This window comes from Leptodactylus fuscus, chromosome 2 (genome assembly GCF_031893055.1).
Source record: "Leptodactylus fuscus isolate aLepFus1 chromosome 2, aLepFus1.hap2, whole genome shotgun sequence".
NCBI lineage: Eukaryota > Metazoa > Chordata > Amphibia > Anura > Leptodactylidae > Leptodactylus > Leptodactylus fuscus.
The window spans coordinates 57,824,004-57,851,836 of NC_134266.1; the positions used below are offsets into that span (position 1 = coordinate 57,824,004).

Genomic DNA, 27,833 nt, shown 5'->3' on the forward strand with positions numbered 1-27,833 from the left:
CCGCTGTAATAGAGAGGTGGAAGCCGGCAAGTGATAGACGCCATTACAGGTGCCGGGGCCTGCGACATTGCTGCGCTCCTCTGCCCTGCATGAAGCCAGCAGCGGGAGGAGTGATGCTATTCCGCTCCTCCGTCCCCCCGCCGCTGGCTTCATGCAGGGCAGGGCAGCGATGTCTCAGGCCCCGGCGTCTATCCCTCCCCGGCATCCGCCTCTCTAGTACAGCAGATGCCGGGTCAGTATCCGTGGCCCCTTCTCCCCCGGGGCCGGTCCCCACCGGCCCCGTACCTGTAAAGTTGCAGGCCGGCTCCTGCGCGGCGATATCGCAGGAAAAAAAACAGTAAAAAAAAAAAAAAAAGCTTTAAAAATATGAAATAAATAAAAGTTCTAAATCACCTCCTGTCCCTAGAATATATATATAAAAGTAGAAAATCATATATCATAAACCACCGGGTTTTTTTTTCAATAAAAGGTGATCTAAGCAATAGATATTCCCCAAAATGGTATAACTAAAAAGTACTTCTGGACCAGCAAAAAAAAAAAAAAAACACTCTATGCGTCCCCGTACAGCTGCAGGGTCACCTGTCAATGTGGCCTTGCAGCTGTTGCAAAACTACAACTCCCATATATTAAATATTTTACCAGTTTTTGCTTCAAATTTTTTTTCCCTATTTTCCTCCTCTAAAACCTAGGTGCGTCTTATAGTCCAGTGCGTCTTATAGTCAGAAAAATACGGTATCTACACGTATGCCACACTTGTCATGTATGCGCCGAAGAAGACCCATAACATACACCTTGAGAAAAGTACTAAGAACCGTCATATTCTTACCCATCAATGGCTACAGGCCAACACGGCTGTGGTGTGGTGAAACATAATACCAGAACACACTACATAAGTGTTCTCCTAGCTTCAGAAAACTGTTGACATGATATAGTGAGGTCAGGTTTGATTGGTAGGGGTCTGGGTGTTTTGCCCCCACCGATCACTGAAATGTAGGGCTGGAAGCTCTTAATGTGATTGATTTCAATGTGTCTATGAACAGGTCCCTTTTTTTTTGACAGTCTATTTTTAATGGTTGTCTACTGACATGCTTTATCTTTGTCCGTTTATATAGAACCAACAGAAATCAATGGGCCCATTATAACGGATGTAAAATGGCGTTAAAAATGGGTCAGTCATAAAAAGAAAGACCAACCAGAAATTGATGCAAAACAGAACGGATGCAGAATAGCCATAAAAAATAGACACGTATGTCCTTTAGATCCATGAAAAAAATGCCAGTCACGTGCATAAGGCCTTAAAGTCATCTCATCATGCCGACCAGTACTGTACGGCGTATCAGCAAAAACTCCTAAATAACAGTCTGATAGCATAGGAGTCTCTGGTTTGCCAAGATATCTGGGGTGTGCCATCTCAGACAACCGCTTTCACCATGCACCTAGTATTGGTCATCTGACTACTCCTGGAAAACAGCGGATAATGTCAGCGAGACAGTAACCCTGCAATGGACATTATAAGGAAAAGAGAATGTTAAATGGCGCCATTCAAATAAATGGACAACCATGTGATATGTTGTCTTCTCAAGTCCGCCCGAGAGAGAGGTTTCAACAAAGAAACTATTATGGCTTATAGAGGGAGTTCCAAGTGTAGCCATCTCCCTCTATAATAACCCGTTAGTAATCTCTTATAGGACAAATGGAAGTTTTCATGGAATAAACCCTTTAGCAGGCTGGCATTGCTTTACAAGGTAGGTACCCATAAGAGAGAGATGTATTGCCTGTAGGACTTCCCACACCACATGAATCTCTGCCAGGAGAACGAAACCCCCTGTAACTCTGGCAATACCTACAATAAAAGCTCTGACAGCGCCATCGAAGCTGATTGCTTTTCACTTGACAAGGTCTTGTCATTTAGGTTGATGTTGAATGCCTCTTGCTTATTCAACCTACTACATGTCATCTCAAGGACTTGACTGTTCTGGATATTTAGCATGACAAGTGAACATAGATGTTGCCCTTTGGGAATCAGTTGTTTTATGTATAGCCTTCACATGGAGAACAGACAAACATTACATTAAGGATATACAGAATCCACAAAACGGATGCATGGTGTAGAATGGATGCTTTTAATATAGAGCTACCAGAATACAGGCCTCCTCCATGCAGCAGCCATATTTCTTCCTTTCAAACAAATGATTTTTTTTTCCAGATTTTTGAAAACAAAAAGTGCAGTTTTGCTTGAGATCAGGATCTCATTCATTAAACATACCCACCAATCAGGCAACTCGCACGATCGACTAGAAACATCCACTAAACATATCTATACAAGGAAACGACAGCTAGTCCACAGGTACACGGGGCAAAAGGCAAGTTCCTGCAATGCAGAATATTTGCACCAAGCGTCTTCAGATGTACCTATTTATAAATATGTACAAATCAATTACAGGCACTTGAAATGTCTTTGGTTGGAAGAAACCAACATTGCAATATTGTGTGTTCCTCCCTCCCCCTCTAGAAGGACACAGGACACATTCTCCTGGTGGGGTCAACAAGCAATGACTCCAGTTGTATGGTACAAGAGGATGGTTATGCTTCAGAGAGAGCAACCTGGAAAACACAAGAAACACGTCTCTTTAGAATCTTCTGGTAGAAATGGAACCATTAATATTGAGTTTGTGCCAAGTTAAAATGCATTTACAGATCTTAAAGGCAGCTATTTCTGTTGAACTATGTGTGTTGCACCCAATTTAGATAGAGTTTGGACGACGTCTAATATATACTGGGCTCTCCAGACTGCCCCTCGATGGGAGATGTTGGGTGGGATGAGAATGCTTGTGTTTTCTTGGAGATAAGCCACCCCTCAGAGCCTGGCAGAAGTCTTATCCCCTTTGCCCAAATACCACCAATGCACCAGTTAACCGAATCAGTCAACGCAAGGAACTTTTTTTTATCCCATTTTGCGCAACACATCCAAAATACATGACAACCAAAATGAAACTAAAGTATGGGGTAGATTTATTCTGTCTTGTATACCATTTATCTGCCACCCAAAAGGCATAAAATGTCCAGGGAAAAATGGTGGTCCAGGGTGGTGAAGAGGTTAATATCAGAATCCCTGGTCTAGGGTGTTAAAAGAATTAATGTCAGTAGACCTGGTGTCTTAGGACAGTGAGGTGCTTAATTCCATTATTCATGATGGTCGTAGCCAGTGTAAGGGTCAATTTAATTATACCTTGTAATAAAGGGCAGTGAAAGAGGTTAATATTACACTTGGTGGTCTAGGGCAATGAGGTGGTTGATAGCAGCTGGTAATCTAGGGTAATGATAGGGTCGATGTAAGAATCCCTGGCAGAGAGTGGTAGAAGGGTTAATACAGAAGACCTGAGACACACCAATGTTACCCAAATTGTAACGTCTTGTCTCCTCCTGGCACAGATTATAGAGATAAGTGAAGGGGGTAATACAGATAACCACATAAGGCTAAGCCTCCATGTTACGGAAAAGCAGCTTTTTTTTTTCTTGCAGGTTTTTGAGCCATTCACAAAAGAAATGGGAAGTTTAGAAGAAAGCAATTATGTGTGTCCCTTCTGCTCAATCCAATCCTTTGGGCTAGTTCACACGTAGGCAAAGGGGTGGATTTTGACAGCGGATTTCGCTTCAAAATCCGCTCCTTTACAATGGTGGTCTATGTAGACCACCGGGCTTTTTTTTCCGCTAGCAGCGGGCTGTTGCTAGCAGGGAAGAGAAAGGACATGCCCTTTCTTCAGGCGGAAGCCGCGCGGGCTCAGCCGCGCGGTTTCCGCCCCCGGCAGCACCCTCCTATGTCGGCTCATTCATTTGAGCCGACAGCGGAGGGGAAAGCCGCAACTGCGATGGTCGCGGCAGGCGGGTTTTGACAAGAGAGACGCGGCTCACCGCGTCTCTCTCGGTGTCAAAACCCGCGCGGGCAATTCACGTGTGAACTGACCCTTTGCCTCCAAAAAAAAAAAAAAAAAAAAAAAAAAAAAAAAAAACAGCTTTGCTGCAATATGAGGCCTTAGCCTGCACAGTTCTCTCCACAATTCGGCAGAATGATTTAGGAGCGCTCTTCTCAATCATTAGGGGACATTTATTATACCCCAGTACTTCTGCAGAGGAGCATATAACTAATGACAGTCCTTGCTGTCTGACGTAGTATATATTATAATAGTCTAGACTGGCTTCCTTTACCACAGAGTATAGAAGTCACCTCGCCCTGTCTCCCCCTATAAGGTGCCGTTCATGTAACCTCTCTTTAGAAGGAGAACCTTACACCCTTGCATGAGGCAGTTACACACATTTTAAGGCTGCAGAACATACATATGAATTACCTTTTCAGGACAGAAGTCCGGGCTGTTTTGTCTCAGCTTGCTTGGTCGCCCCCTGATGACTGCATAGCAAAACATGGTGATAACCATCACGAACAGGAAGTAACTGGTGTCCATCAGATGCAGGTTAATAAGGGAGCGGTCATCCTGTTGTGAAAAAGGAAAAATCTTGATAAGCAATAAGAAGATTTCAGAATCACCATATACTACACAAACAATGGTGCTTGCAAGTTTGTGAACCCTTCAGAATTTTTTGTATTTCTGCATATATTTTACCTAAAACGACATCAGATTTTCACAAAAGTCTTATAACTAGATAAAGGAGAAGCAAATCAAACAACAAAAAAAAATCAAACACCTTACATGTGCAATCTTATTTCTAGAGGAAAATGATCCAATATTATTTCGGAGCAGCAAAACTAAGTAAAGCTTTATGAATAGCAGATACTCTGAAGGAGGGTCAGATGTTTTCTATTAAAGGGGCTCTATCAGCAAAATCATGCTGATAGAGCCCCACATATGCGTGCATAGCCTTTAAAAAGGCTATTCAGGCACTGTAAAAGTTAAATTAAACTACCCCCCCGTTTTAAAATAACTTAAAAAAGAATGTTCTCTACTTACGGAACGTGCACCCTGGGCTGGCATCTGGGTGTGTCTTCATCTTCTTCCCCGCCTCTTCTTCCTCTGACGTCTTCGGGTCCCGTCCTCCTCCGGCGCTTGCTCGCGGACACTGATAAAAAAAAAAAAAAAATAGCCTGGGCGCATGCGCAGTAGCACGCGGCTTCTACTACAGCTACTGCGCATGCGCCCGGGCTATTTTTTTTTTTTATCAGTGTCCGCGAGCAAGCGCCGGAGAAGGACGGGACCCGAAGACGTCAGAGGAAGAAGAGGCGGGGGAGAAGATGAAGACACACCCAGATGCCCGCCCAGGGTGCACGTTCCGTAAGTAGAGAACATTCTTTTTTAAGTTATTATTTTAAAACGGGGGGGGTAGTTTAATATAACATTACCGATGCCTGAATAGTCTTTTTAAAGGCTATGCACGCATATGTGGGGCTCTATCAGCATGATTTTGCTGATAGAGCCCCTTTAATGGGATGGCGGTCAGGGGTGAGAGGGCGACCCGTTTTTGTTTAAAAAAAAAAAAAAAGTCTGATCTGAATCCTGGCATGAACAAAGGAGATTCCTAAGGTCCTTAGAATAGTAGTCGTTGGTGCTTATCAGGCAGGAAAAGGTTACAAAACCATCTCTAATGCTGAGGGCCCACCTTGCAGAACCACAGTTTTTTTTGTTGCAGATTTTGCTCTCGTTTTTTGAGCCAAGAAAGTCTACAAAAGGAATGGGAAGTATATAGGAAGTTCTTATACTGCTGCTCAATCCACTCCTGGCTTTGGCTCAAAATCTGCAACAAAAAAGCTGAGTTTCCGGAACGTGGGGCCTCAACCTACAGAGAACAAAGGATAAAGACAAAGGATAAACAAACACATCCGCACTTCAGGACAGGCTGCCACTGTTATTAGTTAACGCAATGAAAGATTTATGGACTACAGTGAAGTGATTTGTGAATGGCAGCTTGGCATCCGGAAAAACCAGTTACAGGCCACAGGTGGAATCAATAAATCTTACACTGTTAACTGAACGCACCCGATGACCTGGTCTGGAAAGCAACTGGTGCTGCAGTGTGTGCATTACTCTATGGGCTTTCCCAAACACTGCATACACTAAACACTAGATATACAACCTACTAATATCCTAAATATTGCCTAGAATAGAGGAGCAGTTACATCAGGAGTGACACCCATGGATTATACAGCCACATTGTATTACAGCTACCATGGTTGGACCTGCACTGTTCTATGAACCAGACTTAGATCACTATAGGGGTGTATTGTGATACAAGTTCAGTAATACTAATCCTTAGATTCTGTTTGGAGCCTCTTTTAACACCTCTGTTACATCTGATGGCAAAAGCAGAGTAGCAAATAGTTCTATTCTTCCTGGTAAAACCACAGACACCACAATGGGACCAGGACAAACCCTGATATAATATTCCACAAGCATGTTATTGCTGGTGGTACTTTCTATATGTCACATCCAGAATTGTTAAATCATGTTAGTTACGGGCAGCCACTAATGCTCATGTAGTAGCGTAGCATCTAGAATGACAAGGGGGCATAGGCAGCTCTGGTGTACACCATAACATGGGTTGTGGTATCCATTACAAAAGACAGCACAATGCAAACGTGAACACAACCCAGTGAGGGCTTTAGATCTTGTTCCCACCTCATTTTCATCTTAAATGTAATGATCATACACGGTAAAACAAATATTACCTCTTCCCTATTACTGCCGATAATATTACAATCCACAAATATATGTAATAATTAAAGGATATTGTCACCCTCTTGGCCATACTGAATTACTGCATTATACCCATTATTGCCTAAAAAACTAATATGTCAAAGTGTTTCATTTAAAACATCCCTCCTTTGTCTGCTGCAGCTTCACTTGCTGACATATAATGCATTTTTTCCAGAGAGATGTCTGAGGAGCCAATGGCTTATTCTGCAACTCATTTAACCACTTCAGTACCGGGCCAATTTGTGCTCCAGGACCAGACACATTTTAGGTTTATTACGTATGTGCGGTTTTGAGGTCTGTAAAATTTTTCTCGTATGTCTTAGTCAACTAATTTTTGCGTCTTTTTTTCGGGGACACATAGGGCTTTATTTTTATGTTATTTTTATTTTCAAATGTGTTTACATTTTTTTTATATCCAGGAAAATATAAACAAAATAGGAGGGAAATTGTGTCTGGTTTTCAATTTATAATTTTTTTTTTATTTAATAACACAAAGTGTCACTGAAAAACTTTATAATATAGTTTTTCCTCTCCGTTACGGTAATTTATATTTTGTATCGTGTCATCGGGGGTGGGGTTATAACCTTTAATAACGGCGTTTTATTAGCGTATTATTTATTTTTTATTATTATTTTATTTACATTTTTTTAAAAACTTTTTTATTATATTTTTATTTTATTTTTTCCCAGATTGTGTCCCCATAAGGTGATAAAAGACCTTTGGGGACATCTGATCACTTTTTTTTTTGTACTTGAGGCTGATTTCTCCTATAACTGAGGCTGGTACATTTAACCTCAGTTACAGGAGAAATACAGACTCCTGCACACTGTATACACAGTATGCAGAGCTGATCTGAGTCCTGTAGGACCCAGCAGCTCTGGCAGGACACTGCTCCCGGCAGATCACGTGTCTGCCGGGTCAGAGGGCAGCTGATTTATGGCAGCGTCCATAGCCGTGTATACAGCGCTCATTGAGCGCTGGATACACAGAGATCGAGAAGGCAGGGGAGGTAATAAATCTGCCCTGTCTTCTCTCTGGGAGCTCCGGCTGAAGTTACAGCCGGTTCCTAGTGAAAGCAGCTACACGATCTCCGTGCAGCTGCTGTGTTCTGATGGACGTACAGGTACGTCCTGGCAGAACTAGACAACCACTTCCCAGACGTATATAGTCTATAGACGGGCCGGAAGTGGTTAAAACTAGTGACAATTTCTACCAATTATTATTTAGTGAAATCTATCACTTAATTGTATAATCTGTTCTTATTTTGTGCCTGTAGATTATTTTGAATTTTATTTTCTCTATACAAGGATGGGGGAGGCTGCCATTTTCCATGAGCTTCTCCTCTGCTCAGTTAAAGGCATTTAGTAACGTATTTTACAACATAGTCAAGACCATAGGCATAACTATTCTGGAGCGGACCCGCTGAGGTCTATGGGAGAGTTTTCTAGACATGCTGTGTGCAGGACGTTATCTATGGCCAATAGTGGAGCAATATTGGCTTACAATGGGTATTCTTAGTGGTGTGAAGTTCCATTGTTATCCTGTCCATCTTATTTGGGATGTAAATGAGGTCATTGCTGCAATGAAAATCCCTACAGAAGTAGAGCAAGGATAAGGCTACTGTCAGGCTTCGGTGGATAAAGTGAAAATAGCAGACTGTTGTATGGTTTTAGAAATTTAGATTGTGGCAAAAAATTAAAAATAAAATTGTTAAAAATTAAAGTTTCTCATAAAAATGGATTTTAAAAAAATAAAAAATTATATATTATATATGTGTGTGTGTGTGTGTGTGTGTGTGTGTGAAACATTTCCTTTAAGCGGAAATTTTTACCAACGGACAAACAGATACAGCTTCAGCTTAATGAGTGCTTATGAGCCATTCGAGAACAAAGATAAGAGTCACACAGTGATCTGTCACATGGCTTCTCGGATGGATGTCTCAGATAAGAGGATTGTGCAACCTGCAGTACATGACATTAAAGTGCAGGCTGCAGAAGGAAAAAATATATTAATAAAAACCTATTTGGAAAAAAAATTATAATTGGGCAATTAAAAATAAACAGTGTAGGTAACCTTTAAAGGGGCTCTATCATTGGGAAAAGTCATTTTTAACTAAGCACATTCTTGCATAAGCTTTAGAAAGGCTATTCCACCCATACCTTTAGTATGTAAATTGCCTCAGTAGTGTTTGAATAAGTCCATTATTAATTAATATGCTAATTAGCTTGTCCCCGTGCACAGGAAGTTGTCAGCCAGCTCTACTCTCTATGCTGTGTGAGAGCAGGGAGGAGGAGTCAGCAGCAGCCTGTGCTGTACACACAGCAGACAGTGCACGAAGAGACCTCCGGGGTGCACGGAGGAGGCTAATTAGCATATGAATAAAAATAAATAAATCATTCAGACACTACTGGGGCGATTTACATACAAAAGGTAGGTGTGGAATAGCATTTCTAAAGGCTATGCAAGGATGTGATTAGTTAAAAATGACTTTACCAATGATAGAGCCCCTTTAAGGATTTAACTCTACACAGATGGAGAACAAACCTTGACATTTACATGCCATAAAACAAAAAAAAAAAAAAAAAAAAAAAAAAAAAACTGCATGCAGCACTAGAAAATAACTCAAGAGGTTTCTCACGCCATATACTTACCTCTGGAACAATAACTGTGAGTTTGGGGTTTAGAGCATGGTACACCTTTCCGATGGCTCCCTTATAACACCAGAAGGGGTTATAGTCCTGTGCATACTTTGTTCCAGAGTCTCGAGCAGTGGTGAAGATTTTGTACCACAGGGTGGCATTGCTGTAGGTTTCAGGAATGCAATGAGGCGGTTGTCTAAAAACACAAACAATTCTTTTCAATGTAATAGGGGATCATTTTTATACTGTGTAACTCACAGCCATTATCCATCACACGTCTACATAACTGAACAAGATAAAATAAATCAATAGGAACACATTCCATGGCATAAGGATGATGTGACACTACCAAAGCATTTGGATTTGTAACCCCTGGTTATCAAAGAGCCGTTTCTATATCTGGTTGTGGAAGAGATGAATGAGTAAGGTACTCACACAGTGACTGGGAACACGTTGCTCATGGCTGTTACAGTCATACATGTGGTAAATACCACCTGCTCACAATGCCCATGGAGAATACAGTCATCCGAGTTCCAGGCAGCTGGCAAAGTAAATGTTATATTCATCTCCTCGTGGGACTCTCTGCCTTAGGAGGGGAAAATAAAGGGATATATATAGATGGAGCTCAAACAGCAATAAAAACAAAAGGTCACACAGACAGATCAATAGCAACCTGGAATCAAGTATTATACCCAAAGTGCTGACTTTTTTTTTCTTTTTTCTTAAGATCACTTTTTGTTTTTTTTTTGTTTCTAAAAAGGAACAGGTTCAATACAGGAGAAAGAGGAAAATGAGATCGATAATGGGAAACGTGTCAATCATTGCCTATTTACTTAAATTATTGGACTTGTATGCAAACTTTTGTCTGCAATAGCACAAGATCTAACCCAGAAGAAAAAAATGGCATTTAAAAAAAAATAAAAAATAAAGTTTGTGAGGCTTCTCTAGTTCTCCCCGCCGGACTTAGCTGCAGGAACGATGTAAAACCAGAAACACGTTACCACTTTAGACCAGGTACATAAGGAGTCTTGTTTTATTATGGAATTGTCCCCTATTCGGCTAGATTTTGTTTGATCTCACAGAAGCAGGGGCTGTAAAATGTGACCTGTTCTATATTTTGGAGCCTGCACAGGACCGTGAACTTTGTGTGTATGGGCCCACTGAAATGAATGGGTCAGTGTGCTATCCGTGAAATACATGGATAGCCCACTGAACACTGCAACGGTGGTCTGCAACTGGCCTTAGAGCGATGTAACATAACATGCTGGATACAGTTTATCTTGTTACTTTTTGGTTTAGTGGGAAGAGTGGAACAATGTTCCTAGCGTTAAGGGTGTATTAGTCCTAGGTCCCTCCATGGATTTCTTGGTTGTGCTTTATTCTAGAGTTTCCCCATCGCTGGTCTTCTGATAGACAAGCCACCAAATAGTACAGTTAAGCTTAGAATAGAGAACATAGGAGGTCTCCAGTGTCACTATATAGACACGTTACATTACTTGTCTTCAGGCAGTTTGCAGACACATCCATCAGCTAAACCTATAATGCAGAGGGACAGATGGTTTAACGATAACGGATAACTCTACAAATCACCAGGGCAAGCTCAGGACAGACATTGAACAAACAAGGAATGCTGGGAGATGTCTGCTCTGAAGCCTACAGAACTGTGAATATAGCCTTGCACTCGGATACATGCAATCACTCAGGATCAGTAAAAGCTACAGAAAGCAAAGTATTAACAAGAACAGCTTTATCACATATCTAAACTGTTTAATTGAGGCCAAGTGTGAGCAGATATGAACCAATCTAGGCCTTACGTTTTCCTAAAGTAATGACGTACAGCTAGTATATACCATGGATTTATGATCAGTGGTAGTTAGAGATGAGCGAGTACTGTTCGGATCAGCCTATCCGAACAGCACGCTCGCATAGAAATGTATGGACGAAGCCGGCACACGGGGGGGGGGGGGGCGGCCGCTGTCAAAGCGGAAGTACCAGGTGCATCCATTCATTTCTATGGTGCGTGCTGTTTGGATCGGCTGATCCGAACAGTCCTCGCTCATCTCTAGTGGTAGTCTGACCTCTAGAGCCGTATGATATGGACATCAAAGTGGACACGTGTAGTGTTGAATCCTTTTCATTCCCTGCACAGTGGTGAGCCAGTCATCCAAATGTGCAGGGAAACTGTAGTGCAGTCCCATTCAAGTGATTGCATTGCTGAAGGTGATGCAGTGCTAAGATAGCACAAATCAGTGAGAAGTCACATCTAATAAGGAATTTATTTTTTAATATTTTTCATATGTCCATAGAGTTGACATTTTTGCAACCCTGCCAGTCATGTCCACAGCTACTGTTGGTTCTGTGTGTGAGTTAAAGGAGGACCGAAGAGTTGTACAAGCCTAGATCTTTTTATTTATTCATCAAATGTTGTATTTATTGGTGGTGAAAACATTTATAGGTCTTTGAAAGAGGTTCACTAAAGCCTATCAGAGGTCTTCATGGCTGTCATATGAGGCTGATGTGTTGCGAAGCCTCTTCAATCACAGAACCCAGACCCTCACTAATAGGAACATCTCACATTATGCTATTAGTACAAAGATAGATAAGGATACCTGTAAGACCAATCTGATGGCCAAAAATTGTGGCACTCAGGTGAGTGATGTTTCGGGAATATCCTCCAAAGGGCTTCAGTGGATCCAATGTTAATGTAACAGTTACAGAAATATTTATGGGTCCAGTGTCTTCTAAAGCTTGAGGCGTCTGTGTCGAGGATCGGGCCTGGCCAGTGGTGACTGTACTCTCCGGTGGCGTGGTATCATTTAAGAGATGCTTCAACGTTTCATTCTCAGATATGCAAAAGTCCAGGTTATTAAACCTCAAGAGAAACGTGTTCCAGTCCTGTGGACAGCAAGGCATGTACTTAATACATGAAACATATGAAGTGATCAGAGCATGGCCCTTAATCCCATAACTACGGGGTGATAGAGATATTTTTTAATATGGGAGCATAATAAGCATGCAGTAGGGCTTTGTTCCCTCTCCCCATGCGATTAGGGGAGGGGGCTTCGATGAATTTCTGTTCACCCAACCAGGACTTATGATCCCCTCTACTAGGTCTGCCAATATTTCCATCATTTCAGATCAGCTGAAGTTAAAAAGTGTGAATATACTAGAAACCTTATCAAACATCAAGCCAGTTGGGCCGTTAAAGTAAAATAAGACCCCTATGGTGTCCAATCATAAAATGCTCTGCTACCCCCAGACATGTCGAGCAGAAAGCCATTTCTTTTGGTTGCTCTGCAGTGACCAAAAGAACATTATACAGGGACTTAGCTGTGAGGAGCGTGATAAATGTGCCCATTGCTATACACTTTGTGCACCACTATGTACGTAGATGTCATAACTGGTCACTTTTGACAACATGTAAATGATGAAAACCTTCATAAATAAATAGTGCAAAAGAATATAAGAAGCTTTGTAATCTATCTTATTAAAGAATTATATTTTCCGGTGGTGTTACTTTCTATATAGAAGTCTATGGAGAGGGGAAGAAGAACAAACACAACTGCAGCTGATAAACTCTGCTACACCAAGTGAGAGCGCTTTTGACACTGCGATCCTTCTAGATAAGACTCTAGCACTACATAGAATAAGGCAATACACAAATGAAAGGGGTTATGTGGGGAGAGAAACCTGTCACAGTGAATTGGATAAACATTGTTACCGATAGAGATGAGGGTCCCAATTATTATAAGATTCAGAGCAGGTGCCAGAATCCTCTGTCTAGGATGTCACAGACTCTGCCCTTCACCAGTTGCTTTTATATGGAGTAGAGCAGAGACTGACCGAAGAATGAGATTTTTGATTTTTAAATTTCAATATTAGTAAGACTGTTTGTCCAGTTCAGTGAATGCAGTATTATAAAAAAAAAAAAAAAAAAATCCTCCTATCCCCCGCCCACCTCTCCATAGACATCTGTATATGAGGCCGAGTATGGAAAGGAAGAGAGAAGCTTAAAAAGTAGAGAAAGAAATAAAACCGTATTATAGGAAGTTTATTATAGTCACATGACCTAATCACTTATGAAAGGTTGTTTTATGGGTGGAGGGAGGGGGGCACTCATTATTTTATGATCTATACAATTAACATTAAATATTTCATGGAGGGACAACTCATTATTTTATCATTAAAGTGATAAATTACCAAACTTTTGCAACAAAACCCACGATGGAAATTTTCTTTAAGGTCGAAAGCTACAATATATATTTGAATGTATGGATTAATGCAGTTCCCATCAGAACTCTGTACCTCTGTCATCTCCGGTGACTTAATTTCCTTCATCTTGAAGAAGTAGCCAAGTGTGAGGAAAGCTATGGCCATACCACTGACACTGACCATAAAGACCACCAGAGGGGGCCGACTACTGATGTACGACTTCAGGTTCTCCAGGGGATGCAGATTTAGCAACATTGTGATGTAGAAGTCCTGTAAAAGAACACAAACGTCATCACTAAGACACAAAAGTCACTAATTCTAACACTAAATAAATACATCCTACATGAGACGACAAAGATTTATAAACCACACATGAACTTCTAAGGTGTAAAAACATCTCATGACTTCATATTGTCTTTTCTTCACCTCCACGTACATATTACCTGCAGGTTAATGGACTCTCGCCAATGTAAACGTTCACATTTCTAGAACAACAGGTGCAAGGGAACAAAGAGAGGTCTGAACCAGGAACTGGGAGTTCAGTCAGACTGTCTGGAGAACTCAGTGCTCACAGGCCCCAGGTAGTTAGATATGTTTACAGGAGATGCCTGTGGCACTTCTACCAAACCATCAGAACATTAAGACCACTGACCGGTGAAGCAAGTAACATGTGGTGACTAGACAACCGGGTCACCGCAGGACATACAGTGCGGCAGCTGCATGCAGATGCCAACCATGATACAGTATAGCTGTGTGCTTAGAGGCAGCCACATGCGCCAGCAACACCTTTATGGGGTGTCTTCCTTATACTGTGGTTAGTACGTACCAAACATGTTCCAAAAAAGTCAGCGACAGGGTCATGGTCACCCAAGGTCCACTGATGTGTGTGGGTATTGAAAGCTAGAAAGAGTTAATACTAACTATGATAACTAACTTGTTACACATAAGGACTCGGCATCTATGTTGTGCACTAGGTGGACCCTGGAACGATAGGATGGATAGATTAGATAGATAGATTAGATAGATAGATTAGATAGATAGATTAGATAGATAGATTAGATAGATAGATTAGATAGATAGATTAGATAGATAGATTAGATAGATAGATTAGATAGATAGATTAGATAGATAGATTAGATAGATAGATTAGATAGATAGATTAGATAGATAGATTAGATAGATAGATTAGATAGATAGATTAGATAGATAGATTAGATAGATAGATTAGATAGATAGATTAGATAGATAGATTAGATAGATAGATTAGATAGATAGATTAGATAGATAGATTAGATAGATAGATTAGATAGATAGATTAGATAGATAGATTAGATAGATAGATTAGATAGATAGATTAGATAGATAGATTAGATAGATAGATTAGATAGATAGATTAGATAGATAGATTAGATAGATAGATTAGATAGATAGATTAGATAGATAGATTAGATAGATAGATTAGATAGATAGATTAGATAGATAGATTAGATAGATAGATTAGATAGATAGATTAGATAGATAGAGTAGATAGATAGATTAGATAGATAGATTAGATAGATAGATTAGATAGATAGATTAGATAGATAGATAGATTAGATTAGATAGATAGATTAGATAGATAGATTAGATAGATAGATAGATTAGATAGATAGATAGATTAGATAGATTAGATAGATTAGATAGATAGATTAGATAGATAGATTAGATAGATAGATTAGATAGATAAGATAGATAGATTAGATAGATAGATTAGATAGATAGATAGATTAGATAGATAGATAGATTAGATAGATTAGATAGATAGATAGATTAGATAGATAGATTAGATAGATAGATTAGATAGATAGATAGATTAGATAGATAGATTAGATAGATAGATTAGATAGATAGATTAGATAGATAGATTAGATAGATAGATAGATTAGATAGATAGATTAGATAGATAGATTAGATAGATTAGATAGATAGATTAGATAGATAGATTAGATAGATAGATAGATTAGATAGATAGATTAGATAGATAGATAGATTAGATAGATAGATTAGATAGATTAGATAGATAGATTAGATAGATAGATTAGATAGATAGATTAGATAGATAAGATAGATAGATTAGATAGATAGATTAGATAGATAGATTAGATAGATAGATAGATTAGATAGATAGATTAGATAGATAGATTAGATAGATAGATTAGATAGATAGATTAGATAGATAGATTAGATAGATAGATTAGATAGATAGATTAGATAGATAGATAGATTAGATAGATAGATTAGATAGATTAGATAGATAGATCATTTGGTGGGCGGGGTTTCACATGCAACCTGCCGTTTAGCTTGCAGGCAGCAGCAACTCCATTCTGTGTTACATACAGAGACTGCCTGTCTCTGCCATAATGAACACAATTGAATTAGCTAGCCTGAGAACACAATTGAATTAGCTAGCCTGATAACTGGGAGAACAGAAGAAATGAAAGCAGCTCCTCTCCCCTATCTGATAGCAGGAAGCTAGGTCATGTGGTGTAGACACAGGAATAGCTAGATACACAGGCTCGCTCCCTGCACTTAGCCCCTCCTCCCTCCCCCCTCAGAGCAGCAGATACATCACTGGACTCATGAGCAGCTAAGTCAGGGCTGTGGCCACAAAGAAATGAATACAGTAAGATAGTGGACAAACAAAGGAGTTTTGCTGAAGCAATGTATTTAGGAAAAGTCTTACATCCACATTAACAAGCAGTATAGATAGGATCCTTGTGATGGGACAACCCCTTTAATGGCAGAGGTCGACTTCAACAAAATAATCTTCCGACCGTACTGCAAAAATTGTTCAGGAATGATCTGAGGAACCTGACATTAGTTTATAGCCGCTAGAAGTCACAGATCTTAATCACATTGAACATCTATTGGTTCTGCTGGAAGATCACATCCCATTCATGGAGGCCAGACCTCACAATTTACAAGCCTTGGGGCTAGCAGATTTTTGAGTTCACAACTTGATGGGTCATGACTTGGAGGCGGCTTACACAATATTAGGCTCATGCGTATGGCCACATTACAACTCCATTTTCTTTATGGAGTGATACTGTCCCTCTACACGCCTATAATTTTTAGATGCTGGATTTTGGAGTTACTCTCCTAAAAGAGCTTTGCATCCAGGAGAAACATCATTGGTAATACAGAAAAAGCACACAGTGGTGTGCACAAAGTAGAGTTTTTGTGATTCCAAGTGGGAGATTTTTCAAGAGGGAAAATTTTTATAGTCAATTTTGCTGAAGTCTGTATCTCTGCAAGTTCTACCATGCACAGTCATGGCCATATATCAAGTGTTGTCCAATGTTTGGTAAATTTGCCGCATCTTTATCTATCTAATCTATCTAATCTATATTAGACGTTACTCCACTTTCAACACCATCCTTATACTGGAGTGAGACCTATTTGATAAATATGGTGTTCATACAGGGTAATTATGCCCACATCTCCATCCACTTTTCAAGGCGAGTGGCTTAAAAGGCCAATTTTCACAAAGGTTTATGCAAATTAGCCAAAAAGTTTAACAACCCTACTTCCACAGAAGTGTAAAAGGTTTGGAATATATCGACGGCCCAGAATTCTCCAAGAGGGTTAAGAATTCTGACAAAAAGTTGAAAAATAAGCTTCTGTGCCATTTAGGACTTCAGTGACAACAATTGATAAATTTGGGCCAAATTATGGCAACATTTTCATCAAAACTGGCCTTAAAAATTCCTTTCCTGATAAACCTCCCTTTTGAAGTCCTAAGGGTAAGTTCAGATGGAGATTTTTGGTCTGGAACCTGAGTTCCGGACCAAAAGCGGGGTAGCCGTGACTGAAAGCCAATGTACTGCAGCAGCATCCAGCCGTGCACACTCTGCTCTGGATTAGTCCGGGGGAGGGAGTGTCTTCAGGCCGAATCGTGAGGAGACTCGGCCAGAACAATGAGCACCTCGCTTCTTTTTTCCGGGAGCTGGAAGTAACGGCTCCCACTGATTTCAATGGGAGCCGTCTTTTTGGTCAGGATTTTGAGGCAGGTACGGGCCTCAAAATCCTGACCAAAAATCTCTGTCTGAATTACCCTTTAAGAGGAGGGGGGGGGCACACTGTTTGACACGTGAACTGAAATAGCTAACAATCTCTGAGCGAAGGTTTAGTTTTGGTTTAAAGGCTCATAACTATTAAAGTGCTTGCTCATACATGCTATAAACAGACAAATATCCAATAAAGTGTTTATACGTAACGGGCGGACACTTGTACTCTCTATTGTAATGAATCAACAATTAAAACGGACAACATTGTAGCTAGTGTACAGCTACTATACAGACCTAGGCGACTCCGAGGTAACAGACTACAATGAAGTATTGTGTAGTCTGATACTGCAGTCACATTATTATCTATATTATCAGGATTTTCCTCTTCTTCCTCACCTACCAAATGTATGCAAGTAATAAGCAGAGGACAGGTGAAAAGCAGCGGGACCAGAGAAGTTTTCTAATAACTCACAAAACAGACACACACATATATCATGGAGAAAAGTTACGCAAGTCACAAATGCCATATATTGTAAAATATCTTTAAACATATTCATTGTGTTATTTTTAGCATTTGCACTCACTGCAGGTAATTTTTTTTTATTATACATTGTTATATCCCATGTAAAGTTCAGTCATTTTGCATTTTATTTACTTTGGCATTATTAGACATAACTATAATGAAATATTCTGCTCCCTACCTGACAATAGGGATAATAAGGTCTACTCTTGTATGCGGCCACAGTAAGTGACAGGTGCACCAATAACTATTGCTCATGGATTTCATGGCCCTCGTACAGAAGTTGGGTTTTATTTTACACTTCCTCTTGCATTTCACTAGGGGTGAGAGAATATTATCGTTTGGTCAACAAGAAACCAGAAGTACGTCTCTGATCAGAACTATAAGGGGGGGGGGATTCACAAGTTTTGGAATTGATGCAGCAGGTTTTGGCCATAGTGCAACAATGGAGTTGCTGTCAATTTCACCCTTTGCAACACACAATAATGGTGAATCCACATCACAGACCCCATAGATTATAAGGGGAAATATATAAAATATACAGCTGCGAGCAGCACTTTACTCTCCGCGTGATTCGTTCGGAAACCACACGGACCTCATTATATTCTATTGTGTCCATGTGGTTTCTTAGGCAACTGCTTTTTAATGCGTATAGACTTCCATTTGGGGGGTCCCCAAATGGACTTCATGAACGGAAAGCCAAATTCAGATGTGAATGGGGCTTAAGATTTGTCCAGGCCACGTGACAGGGCACAGAAGAGTCTTCACCTTCGTCACTTCTACATAAGATGACTGGTTATCTACATAGTGAGCCACAAGTCTAACAATGTGTCTTTATTCTGGCTCTGGGCTCGCCCCTTTGTTGATAACCGCCTTGAGCTACAGTACTCAGTGTTCAGCCAAGACGGCTAATTTGCTTACATTTCTGCAACGTGTCCTTCCCTGTGTCCACAGATCTGGCCAACATATGAGCAGTCTGGTGCATACAAGCAGAACTACTTCATTCAGATTCTCCTAAAGACATTTCAGGTTCAGAACCAAACAAATTTAACTGCAAACTGCAAACCACACGCTATGTGCGACAGCAAAGTTTTCATCTCTCGGTATCCAGGAAACAAATCCATAGGGAGGAATCTTTAAGACACGCAACGGAGATCTACTTCTGCATCTGAGACACAGCAATGACAATCGCTAAAGTATTCTATACTAACACCTTGGGCTCGGTTCACACTGTTATTTCATGTCTGTTCCTCTCACTTGTCATAAGATGAGAGCATTAAACCCATTAGATGCGCATGTCTCGTGTCCATCGGCATTCATCCTCATGAAGGAAGTGTTTGTTTTTTTCTTTTCTGACAGAAGACAAAGTGCTGCATTCTTTGAGAAAGCTTCAGGTACATTGTTAGATTAGTCAATTTTTCTGTCACTGTACTAAGATGGCAGACCTCTGGGCCTACGTTATGTCCCCTCATAGCAATGAAAGCCCTACGACTGTATAACACATAAGGCCTCCTACCTTTAACTGCTTAGTTGCTGGGTTCACTAATGATCAGGAAATCGAAGGGTTATTCTTCTCTCCAACCACAACTATGGCAGGTGGATGTCAGCTGTAAAGCACAGCCAGCAGCTCCTATGTATGACGCGTTATTCCTTCCCAGCATAAGTTACATATAGAAAGAGACATGTGAAACCAGCGACCATTAGCTAGGTCACACTTACCTGTATGTAGCGCCTTTTACCCCACGAAAATTTCTCTGTTACCAAGATACTCATCTATTTCATAATATGCAAATAAGCAGTAATTATGGCGTTACATTCAGGTAAGCCTGACCTATCTAACTGTGCTGCTGGTTTAATAGGCTTCACCCACTCAGTCTCCCATTCCACTTAAAATATGCTCAGAAAAGTCCTGGAAGCAGACCCAAAGAGCGTACACACAAATGCTAGTGTGAACCTACAGTAAGCTTCCATTTCCTTCATGGGTGGTGGTAGGGCTGTTTTAACAAGGCGCTAAGGTTACATAAGCGCCCCCCCCCATCACTTACAAATACCTGACCATGAATGATACTGTTCCCTCAATGGCCCCCACATAGTATAACGCCCCTTAGCAGCTGTTACACAGTATAACGCCTCCCTAGTGGCCAAAAATAATATAATATAATCCTATTAATATTATAAATGTGAAAGTTTGTGAGTTTGGATGTTTGTGGGTTTGTGTGTTTGGATGTTTGGATGTTTGTTCCTCAATCACGCAAAACCCGCTCGACCGATTTGGCTGAAATTTTCCACAAACATAGTCACTACACTCGATTGCGCAATAGGCTACTTTTCGTCACAACAGCGCACATACGTTTGTGCCAGGACCCCCACAAAACCCAAACTCACACCACCATCTCTGCAATCTCACACACTTTGGACCATAGCAAGCCACAAAATTCCTATTCACCTCTACAGTCTCGCCCCTAACCCCACACAATCACATATACATATACTTTACCACTTTGCCCCTCACCTTAACGATACTCCAGGAAGTTCTCTTTAACGCTCCGGAGCAGCCATGTTTGCCGACCCCCACCGCTCTGACAATCCGCGACACCGCCCACCCATGTCAATACCCCTAGGAAGTCTAATAAATGCAAAAAAAAAGTTTAAAAAAAAGTAAAAAAAAAAATATAAAAACAAATAAAAAGGATTAAAAATTCAAATCACCCCCCTTTCCCTAGAACACATATAAAAGTAGTTAAAAACTGTGAAACACATACATGTTAGGTATCCCCGCATCCGAAATCGCCCGCTCTACAAAGCTATACAAATATTTTTCCTGTTTGGTAAATGCCGTAGCGGGAAAAATGGTCAAAAGTGCCAAACCGCCGTTTTTTCACTCTTTTGATTCTGATAAAAATTTGAATAAAAAGTGATCAAAGCAATAACATTTCCCGAAAATGGTAGAACTAAAAAGTACACCCGACCCCGCAAAAAAAGACGCCCTATACATCCCCGTAAACGCACGTATAAAAAAGTTACGGCTGTCGGAATATGACGACTTTTCCCAAAAAAATTTTTTAACACAGTTTTGGATTTTTTTAAGGGGTCAAAATGTAAATAAAACCATATAAATTTGGTATCCCCGGAATCGTAACGAAACCCAGAATACAGGGGACATGTCATTTTGGTTGCACAGTGAACGCCGTAAAACCAAAGCCCCTAAGAAAGTCGCAGAAATGCATTTTTTTGTCAAATCCACCCCATTCAGAATTTTTTCCCTGCTTCCCAGTACATTATATAGAATAATTAATGGCGGCATCATGAAGAAAAATTTGTCCCAAGAAAAATTAAGACCTCATATGACTCGGAGCGGAGAAATAAAAAAGTTATGGGGTTTAGAAGGAGGGGAGTCAAAAATGAAAAAAACAAAATCAAAAAATGCCATCGACGGGAAGGGGTTAACTTCAAATACCTCTGTCCCAAAGTCACTATGTAAAGTTTCTCACAACACCGTATAGCAGCTCAAATACAAATTAACTTCAACACAAAAGTCTCACGTATTCTCTGAATTACAGAAAAAACAAGATACAAACTTTCATTTCATATCCCATACCTTATACACACTACGAAAACCTTACCCACGCCTGTATATACCCACTTCTACAATCACCGCAGACGAAGTCGCGGGTACCAGCTAGTAATATAACATAATATAATGCCTTTCAGTGGCATAATAATGTCATGACTTTCAAAGAGGGATAGAACATTTATAATTTATTTCTGTGCCCCTACACAGTATAAGGCCCCTAAAGTCAGCCCAGCATAGTAAGTCCCTTCACGGCATGCCCTGTCCAACTAACCCCACAGCATAATCATCCCCTCCAAGTGCAGCCACAGTTTAATGTTCCCCTTCAGATACCCCCACAGTTTAATGTCAACCTCCAGCTGTCCCCACGATGGGTATAAAGTATAATGTCTTTCTCTAACCAAGCAAAAAAAAAAACACACACACAAAACAAAACAAAACACGTTGGCATGGAGTTTGTATGTTCTCCCCATGTTTGGGTTGGTTTCTTCTTGTGAGCCCCAACAAGGCCAGAGACCGATGTAAGTTAGAACATTCTTTCTATAGAGTATCTATGTGCTATATAAATAAGTGAAAAACTAATACAAGGCCATAATAAAAAGTTAGTCATCTGTAAATCTGAGAAATCAAGTGTTAGACGAACGGAAACAAACGTGAGGAAGTCATGGTATGAAATACAACGGCCCAGGAAGTGACAGTGGGGTTAGTGATATCTGCAGCTAGTGATGGCCGACCTGCCCGGACTCTGCAGCCAGCACTCTGCTATTGTTATCTGGGTCATGTAATTAAATCTAACAAGTACAATTACAATGTAACCTGATGATATACCGCCCTCCATACTGATCGTCACTGACACACAACAAGAAAACCTGGATTAACGATATATTCACATTACTAGTTTTCTGTTTGCCGAAGGAGCAGAAAATAGAACACAATGAAATGTCAAATTCATCATCTGATGGACACAGATGCAATACCAAGTACTGGCCCTGCCGCAATACAAGGGGCTCTGCTGGGTATTCATAATGAACTGGTTATGAATATGCAAGGCCTGGAAAACACTTTTAACCCTTGACTTTACAGTTCACAGGTAGACAACACGTCTGACTATGCCATGGGTCTGGATATTTGACATTTCAGTAGTTTCTAACAACTTACAATGGACACGTTGTACACCGGGCAATGAATCCACACCACTAGGTACAGCCCCAAGTACTGAACTGTGCAAAACAAACATTTTATTTAGTTAAATATTGTTTAACCTAATCAATACAAAGCAGGATCGGCCTCTCTCTCTATATATACGTATATGTGGCAGTGTATTTGTGGCAGTGCAGTTGCATAACAGTTAAACCTGCTTGTCTACATACAGATCGCATTATCTAAGGCACATACATACGTACATGTACATGACCTAACAGTGACCTAGTTATTGGCATATTAGTGACATAGCTCTATCCTGCCCTCCCATCTATAACACACATTTGTACTATATTAAACACATTTGGCATCACTGATTGAAACCATCAAAAAGAAAAAAAAAAACCCTGTCTTTGTGTCACCAATCATTTAGCTACACCCCTAAAATTAATTATTCTAGACAGCTTTGATATCATGAATTAATAGAGTCATGAATTAATTCTGCAACCCCCCCCCTACCTTTCCCAGGAGTTTTCCGCTGGTACTTCAGGGTGTTTTTACAGATGGAGGGTATGTGGCAAAATTTAAGTCCATATTTCTTCTGCATATTACAGAAACATGGCTGGTATTTTAGCAAATCTCATCCACACACAGAAGAAAACAATCCGCCCATGTTCTGCAAACATTTACCTGGGATTCTTTGCAACGCGAATTCCATTGCAGATTTGTAATAAAATGTGCATGCTACAGAATGAGCCAAGATTTTTTTCTAGATGTTCCCCAGAGGTGCCATCCAGATTGGAGGTACTTCATCCCATCCTGTTGATTTCGGCTGGACTGACCGACCATCTGATGTGCATGGGAGCCGTAAATGAGTTCTCCAGGATTATAAGTGTATGCAGCAGGGGTTAGTCAGCAGTGTTTGGCTGCAGCAGTGACGGGCAGCACGGTATAAACACAGTTTTGTTTTTTTAAATTTCTACACCTCCCCTGCAGCATGCATGTATTTTTTAATCCTAGAATAAATGTCAGGACTGATAAGGACCAGTCAGATGATTTTCAATGTGCCCAATTCTTTTATTTCTCACTGAGATAAGCCATCTCCAGAGGAGTAGGGGTGCTGGTTTTCTCACCTCTGCCTTTTCAATACACGTCCACTTCAGAGGGTGAAGTGTGCAAGTGTATGGTGGGGTCAGAAGAAATAGTGTCAACAGAAGACATATGCCCGCCTTAACTGGGTTGCCAAGGACCTGAAGATATTTGATACTGGTATCTTATCCACAGGATTCTTCCCAATTGGGTATTTAGGCTGCCAGATACCATATACCAGGAATGAGGGCAAGGCTGCAGTTCCAGAGGTCACCACTACAGTTTATGGCACTCAGCACTCTGTATAGAGCTTAAAGTCTGTACAGTGTTACAGTGGCAAATGCTGCCCCACTTCCTACTACATGGCTTCTGGTGGCCAAAACACCAGACCAGGACAAGGTCTGGGTTTCGGGCTGCGACTGATCTGATGTTGATGACCTATCCTGTGTATGTTATCAGTGTCAATAACTTTAGGTCCTGGACAACCCCTTTAAGCTTTAGACTGACACCAAATGCAGGTAAGTGTTTCTATGCTAGGAAACAGGATGCCGCAAGCAATGGAGGACTTTGCAGACTCCTATCCAGCACAGCTTCTTTTCTGTATCTTGGGGAGACCTTCTTTTCTTGTCACTCTAAGGGCTATAAAATAAACATCTGCAGCTACTGGGATACAAGGAGAAGCTTGTGACCTGGGAACCTTCTCATCCCATCCTTCTTAGCAGTCACTGATAGATTATTACACAGGGATGATGTCCACTCTCCATCTGCCCTTGATCATCATAGGACCACCTTTACCCCCATCTTACAATTTCCATAACAGGTCTTTGACATCTCCAACATCTATGTGAGCATGTGCCAAGTGTATGAGCGGTTCTCACTGTGTTCTGTTTCTGGGTCACCTAAATCTTGCCGCAGTACAGGATAGTATATGACTAGAATAGAGTCATGCTCTGCACTATACACATACACTGACTGGTCAAGCAGAACAGGTGGCGCTATTCCACCCCACTGCACATTAGTCCATAGAAGTCAATAGGACAGGACAAGTATATCACTGCAATATGGGAGTCAATAGGCCAGAGTAACTATATCACTGCAACATGGGAGTCAATAGGCCAGAGTAACTATATCACTGCAACATGGGAGTCAATAGGCCAGAGTAACTATATCACTGCAACATGGGAGTCAATAGGCCAGAGTAACTATATCACTGCAACATGGGAGTCAATAGGCCAGAGTAACTATATCACTGCAACATGGGAGTCAATAGGCCAGAGTAACTATATCACTGCAACATGGGAGTCAATAGGCCAGAGTAACTATATCACTGCAACACGGGAGTCAATAGGACAGGACAAGTATATCAGTGCAACATGGGAGTCAATAGGACAGGACAAGTATATCAGTGCAACATGGGAGTCAATAGGCCAGAATAACTATGACCAACAGTTACTATGTCACCATACAGAGCGCTCCTCGGCGCCCCCATCTGACCCTCCCATATTATCACCCCCTACCATACACAACCGTATCTCTCGTACTACACAACTCTCCTGTGCAGCTCTCCTGGTGCAGGGCCGGAGCAATAAGCCAGCTCTTATTACTAGAACCTCCGTACTCACCCGAGAGGGCGCCCCCTGGTGTCAGCCTGTCCCCCTGGTTCCCACTCTCAGGCGGCCGGTGACGGGGCCCCGGGCTCGGTCATGACTAGCTCTGTGTGCGCACTCTCTCTCTCTCTCGTTCTCCTTCACTTCCTCACTTTCTGTTTCCGGAGGTAACGCTGGCGACCTGTCACATAAAGCTCCGCCTACCTCTTCACGTTTTTTTTTTTTTTTCACAGCATCATAGCTTTATCGACAACATTGTTCTGTAATCAAAACACAAATAACGTCAGCCCTTTTTTTCAAAGCATAACTTTATTGACTATAAATAGTTTACAACAACAAACATGACATCACAAACTATACAGTTAATTTGTTACAAGTGCAAATGTTGGGGCAGATTTATTATAATGGTCTAAAAGCTAAATTGTCTTACTTGCCCGTGGCAACCAATCACAGCACAGCTTTAATTTTGTATTTTGCTCCTGAAACTGAAAATTGAAAGCTGCACTGTGATTGGTTGCTACTGGCTACTTTCATGCCTTTTGCTGTTTGAAATTGATGTCACAATTAGCCATTGTGACATAACAATAACTCATTTTGTTGTCACAGTTCCCTAGTGAAATACCTACATTGACTCCGCCTATCATCTATTTTTCCTTGTGCCCCCACACAGTTTAATGCTCCTACAATCACCCGAACATTATATGTCCCCAAATTCAGTGGTGTAACTAAAGTCTTGTGGGCCCCGGCGCAGTCTTGTCCAGGGCCCCCTACCTCATCCCTACAGTGAATTCTTGATAGTGATGGTAGCGGGAACTGAGGAGTTTAATGCACTTTAGTATGGTTAGGGTAATCTGTGGGTCTCCTTGGTTTATGGGCCAGATGGAAGCCGCAATCTCAAAGCTGATGGCAATGCTTATGGGCCCCCTAAGGCTCCTGAGCCCCGGTTTGACTGCACCCCCACAAGCTACGCCCCTGCCCACATTATAATGTTCCCCTCCAATTGCCTCACAGTGTGAAGCCCCTCTCCTAGTGCCTCAGTTTAAACTGGGGGCTAATGTGGGGATATTAAACTGGGATGGCTGGAGGGGGACAGTAAACAGTGGGGGTAGTTGGAGGAGGGACAATAAATTAATAGCAGCTGGAGCAGGACATTAAACTGGGGGCAACTAGAGGGGGACATTAAACTGGGACAGCTAGAGGGGCATATTAAACTATAGGGGTAGCTGGAGGGGAACATTAGAGGGGCTCTGTCAGCAAAATTATGCTAATAGAGCCCCACATATGCATGAATAGCCTTTAAAAAGGCTATTCAGGCACCGTAAATGTAATTTTAATCCATCGTCCCGTTTTAAAATAAAAGCATAAAAACATATATGCAAATGTTACCAAATGTGCACCGGGGTGGTGATGCATGATGCCGCATCATCTTCGGGCACGCCTACCTCTTCTTTCTTCTTGGAGCGACGCCCTCTGGTCCCGTCTCTTCTGCCAGCTTCCTATTGGTCGTCTTCCGGCTTGAGGTCTTCAAATCCCGCACCTGCGTAGTAGCGCTTCCCTCCAGAGCGCTACTGCGCAGGCTCACTCACCATTTTACATAATGGCAGTTCACGAGCGTGCAGCACCCTCGTGTATTTCTACGGGGCAAGTGAGCCTGCGCAGTAGTGCTCCGGAGGGATGCGCTACTACGCAGGCGCGGGATTTGAAGACAGGAAAACGGAAGGACACGGAACCAGAGGGTGTCACTACATGAAGACAGAAGAGGTAGGCGTGCCCAAAGATGACGCCTGAATAGCCTTTTTAAAGGCTATTTACGCATATGTGGGGCTCTATTAGCATAATTTTGCTGATAGAGCCCCTTTAAAGGGATCTTATCACTCACACACAATTTTTTCTAAGTACCACGTCGGAATAGCCTTAAGAAAGGCTATTCTTCTCCTACCTTTCATCGTCTTCTCCGCGCCGCCGTTCACCTCCAATCCTGGTTTCTCTCAGTATGCAAATGAGTTCGGGTGCGGGCCCCAGCGCTCAAACAGCACTGGGGGGCGTCCCCAATGCTGCGAGAGAACTCTCTCCAGCGACGCCTCCATCTTCGTCAACAGTGTCCTCTTCTTCCGGCGGTGGCTTGTAACTTCTAGGCCTCGGGCCTTGGGCAGAGCAGACTGCGCATGCCCACAGGCCACAAGAAAATGGCCACTTGCACAGTATTGTAAGCGACCATTTTCTCGTGGCCTGAGGGCATGCGCAGTCTGCTCTGCCCATGGCCTACAAGTCGGAAACCTGCGCCGGAAGAAGAGACTTGAGACTT

General features: G+C 41.4%; 1 protein-coding gene across 1 annotated transcript; it reads right to left on the bottom strand.

The window, feature by feature from the left end:
* Positions 1-2,102: 2,102 nt before the first annotated feature.
* TMEM248 (transmembrane protein 248) lies at positions 2,103-25,714 on the bottom strand. The gene is made up of 7 exons (XM_075263803.1): positions 25,544-25,714; positions 13,649-13,825; positions 11,953-12,238; positions 9,779-9,929; positions 9,356-9,539; positions 4,347-4,490; positions 2,103-2,604 (listed from the first exon to the last, which is right to left on the bottom strand). The coding sequence occupies exons 2-7, from the start codon at positions 13,808-13,810 to the stop codon at positions 2,584-2,586; spliced, it is 948 nt and encodes a 315-aa protein (XP_075119904.1). The 5' UTR covers positions 13,811-13,825; positions 25,544-25,714; the 3' UTR covers positions 2,103-2,583.
* Between the last annotated feature and the right edge of the window lie 2,119 nt (positions 25,715-27,833).

What these genes read in the sequence shown, in the direction of transcription:
- TMEM248 (XM_075263803.1), bottom strand. Translation starts at nt 13,810, where the DNA reads ATGTTGCTAAATCTGCATCCCCTGGAGAACCTGAAGTCGTACATCAGT. An exon ending in CCATCAGATTGGTCTTACAG is followed by an intron (nt 9,930 to 11,952) that starts GTATCCTTATCT and finishes TCCCCTCCTAAG; the next exon opens with GCAGAGAGTCCCACGAGGAG. An exon ending in AACGTGTTCCCAGTCACTGT is followed by an intron (nt 9,540 to 9,778) that starts GTGAGTACCTTA and finishes TTGTGTTTTTAG; the next exon opens with ACAACCGCCTCATTGCATTC.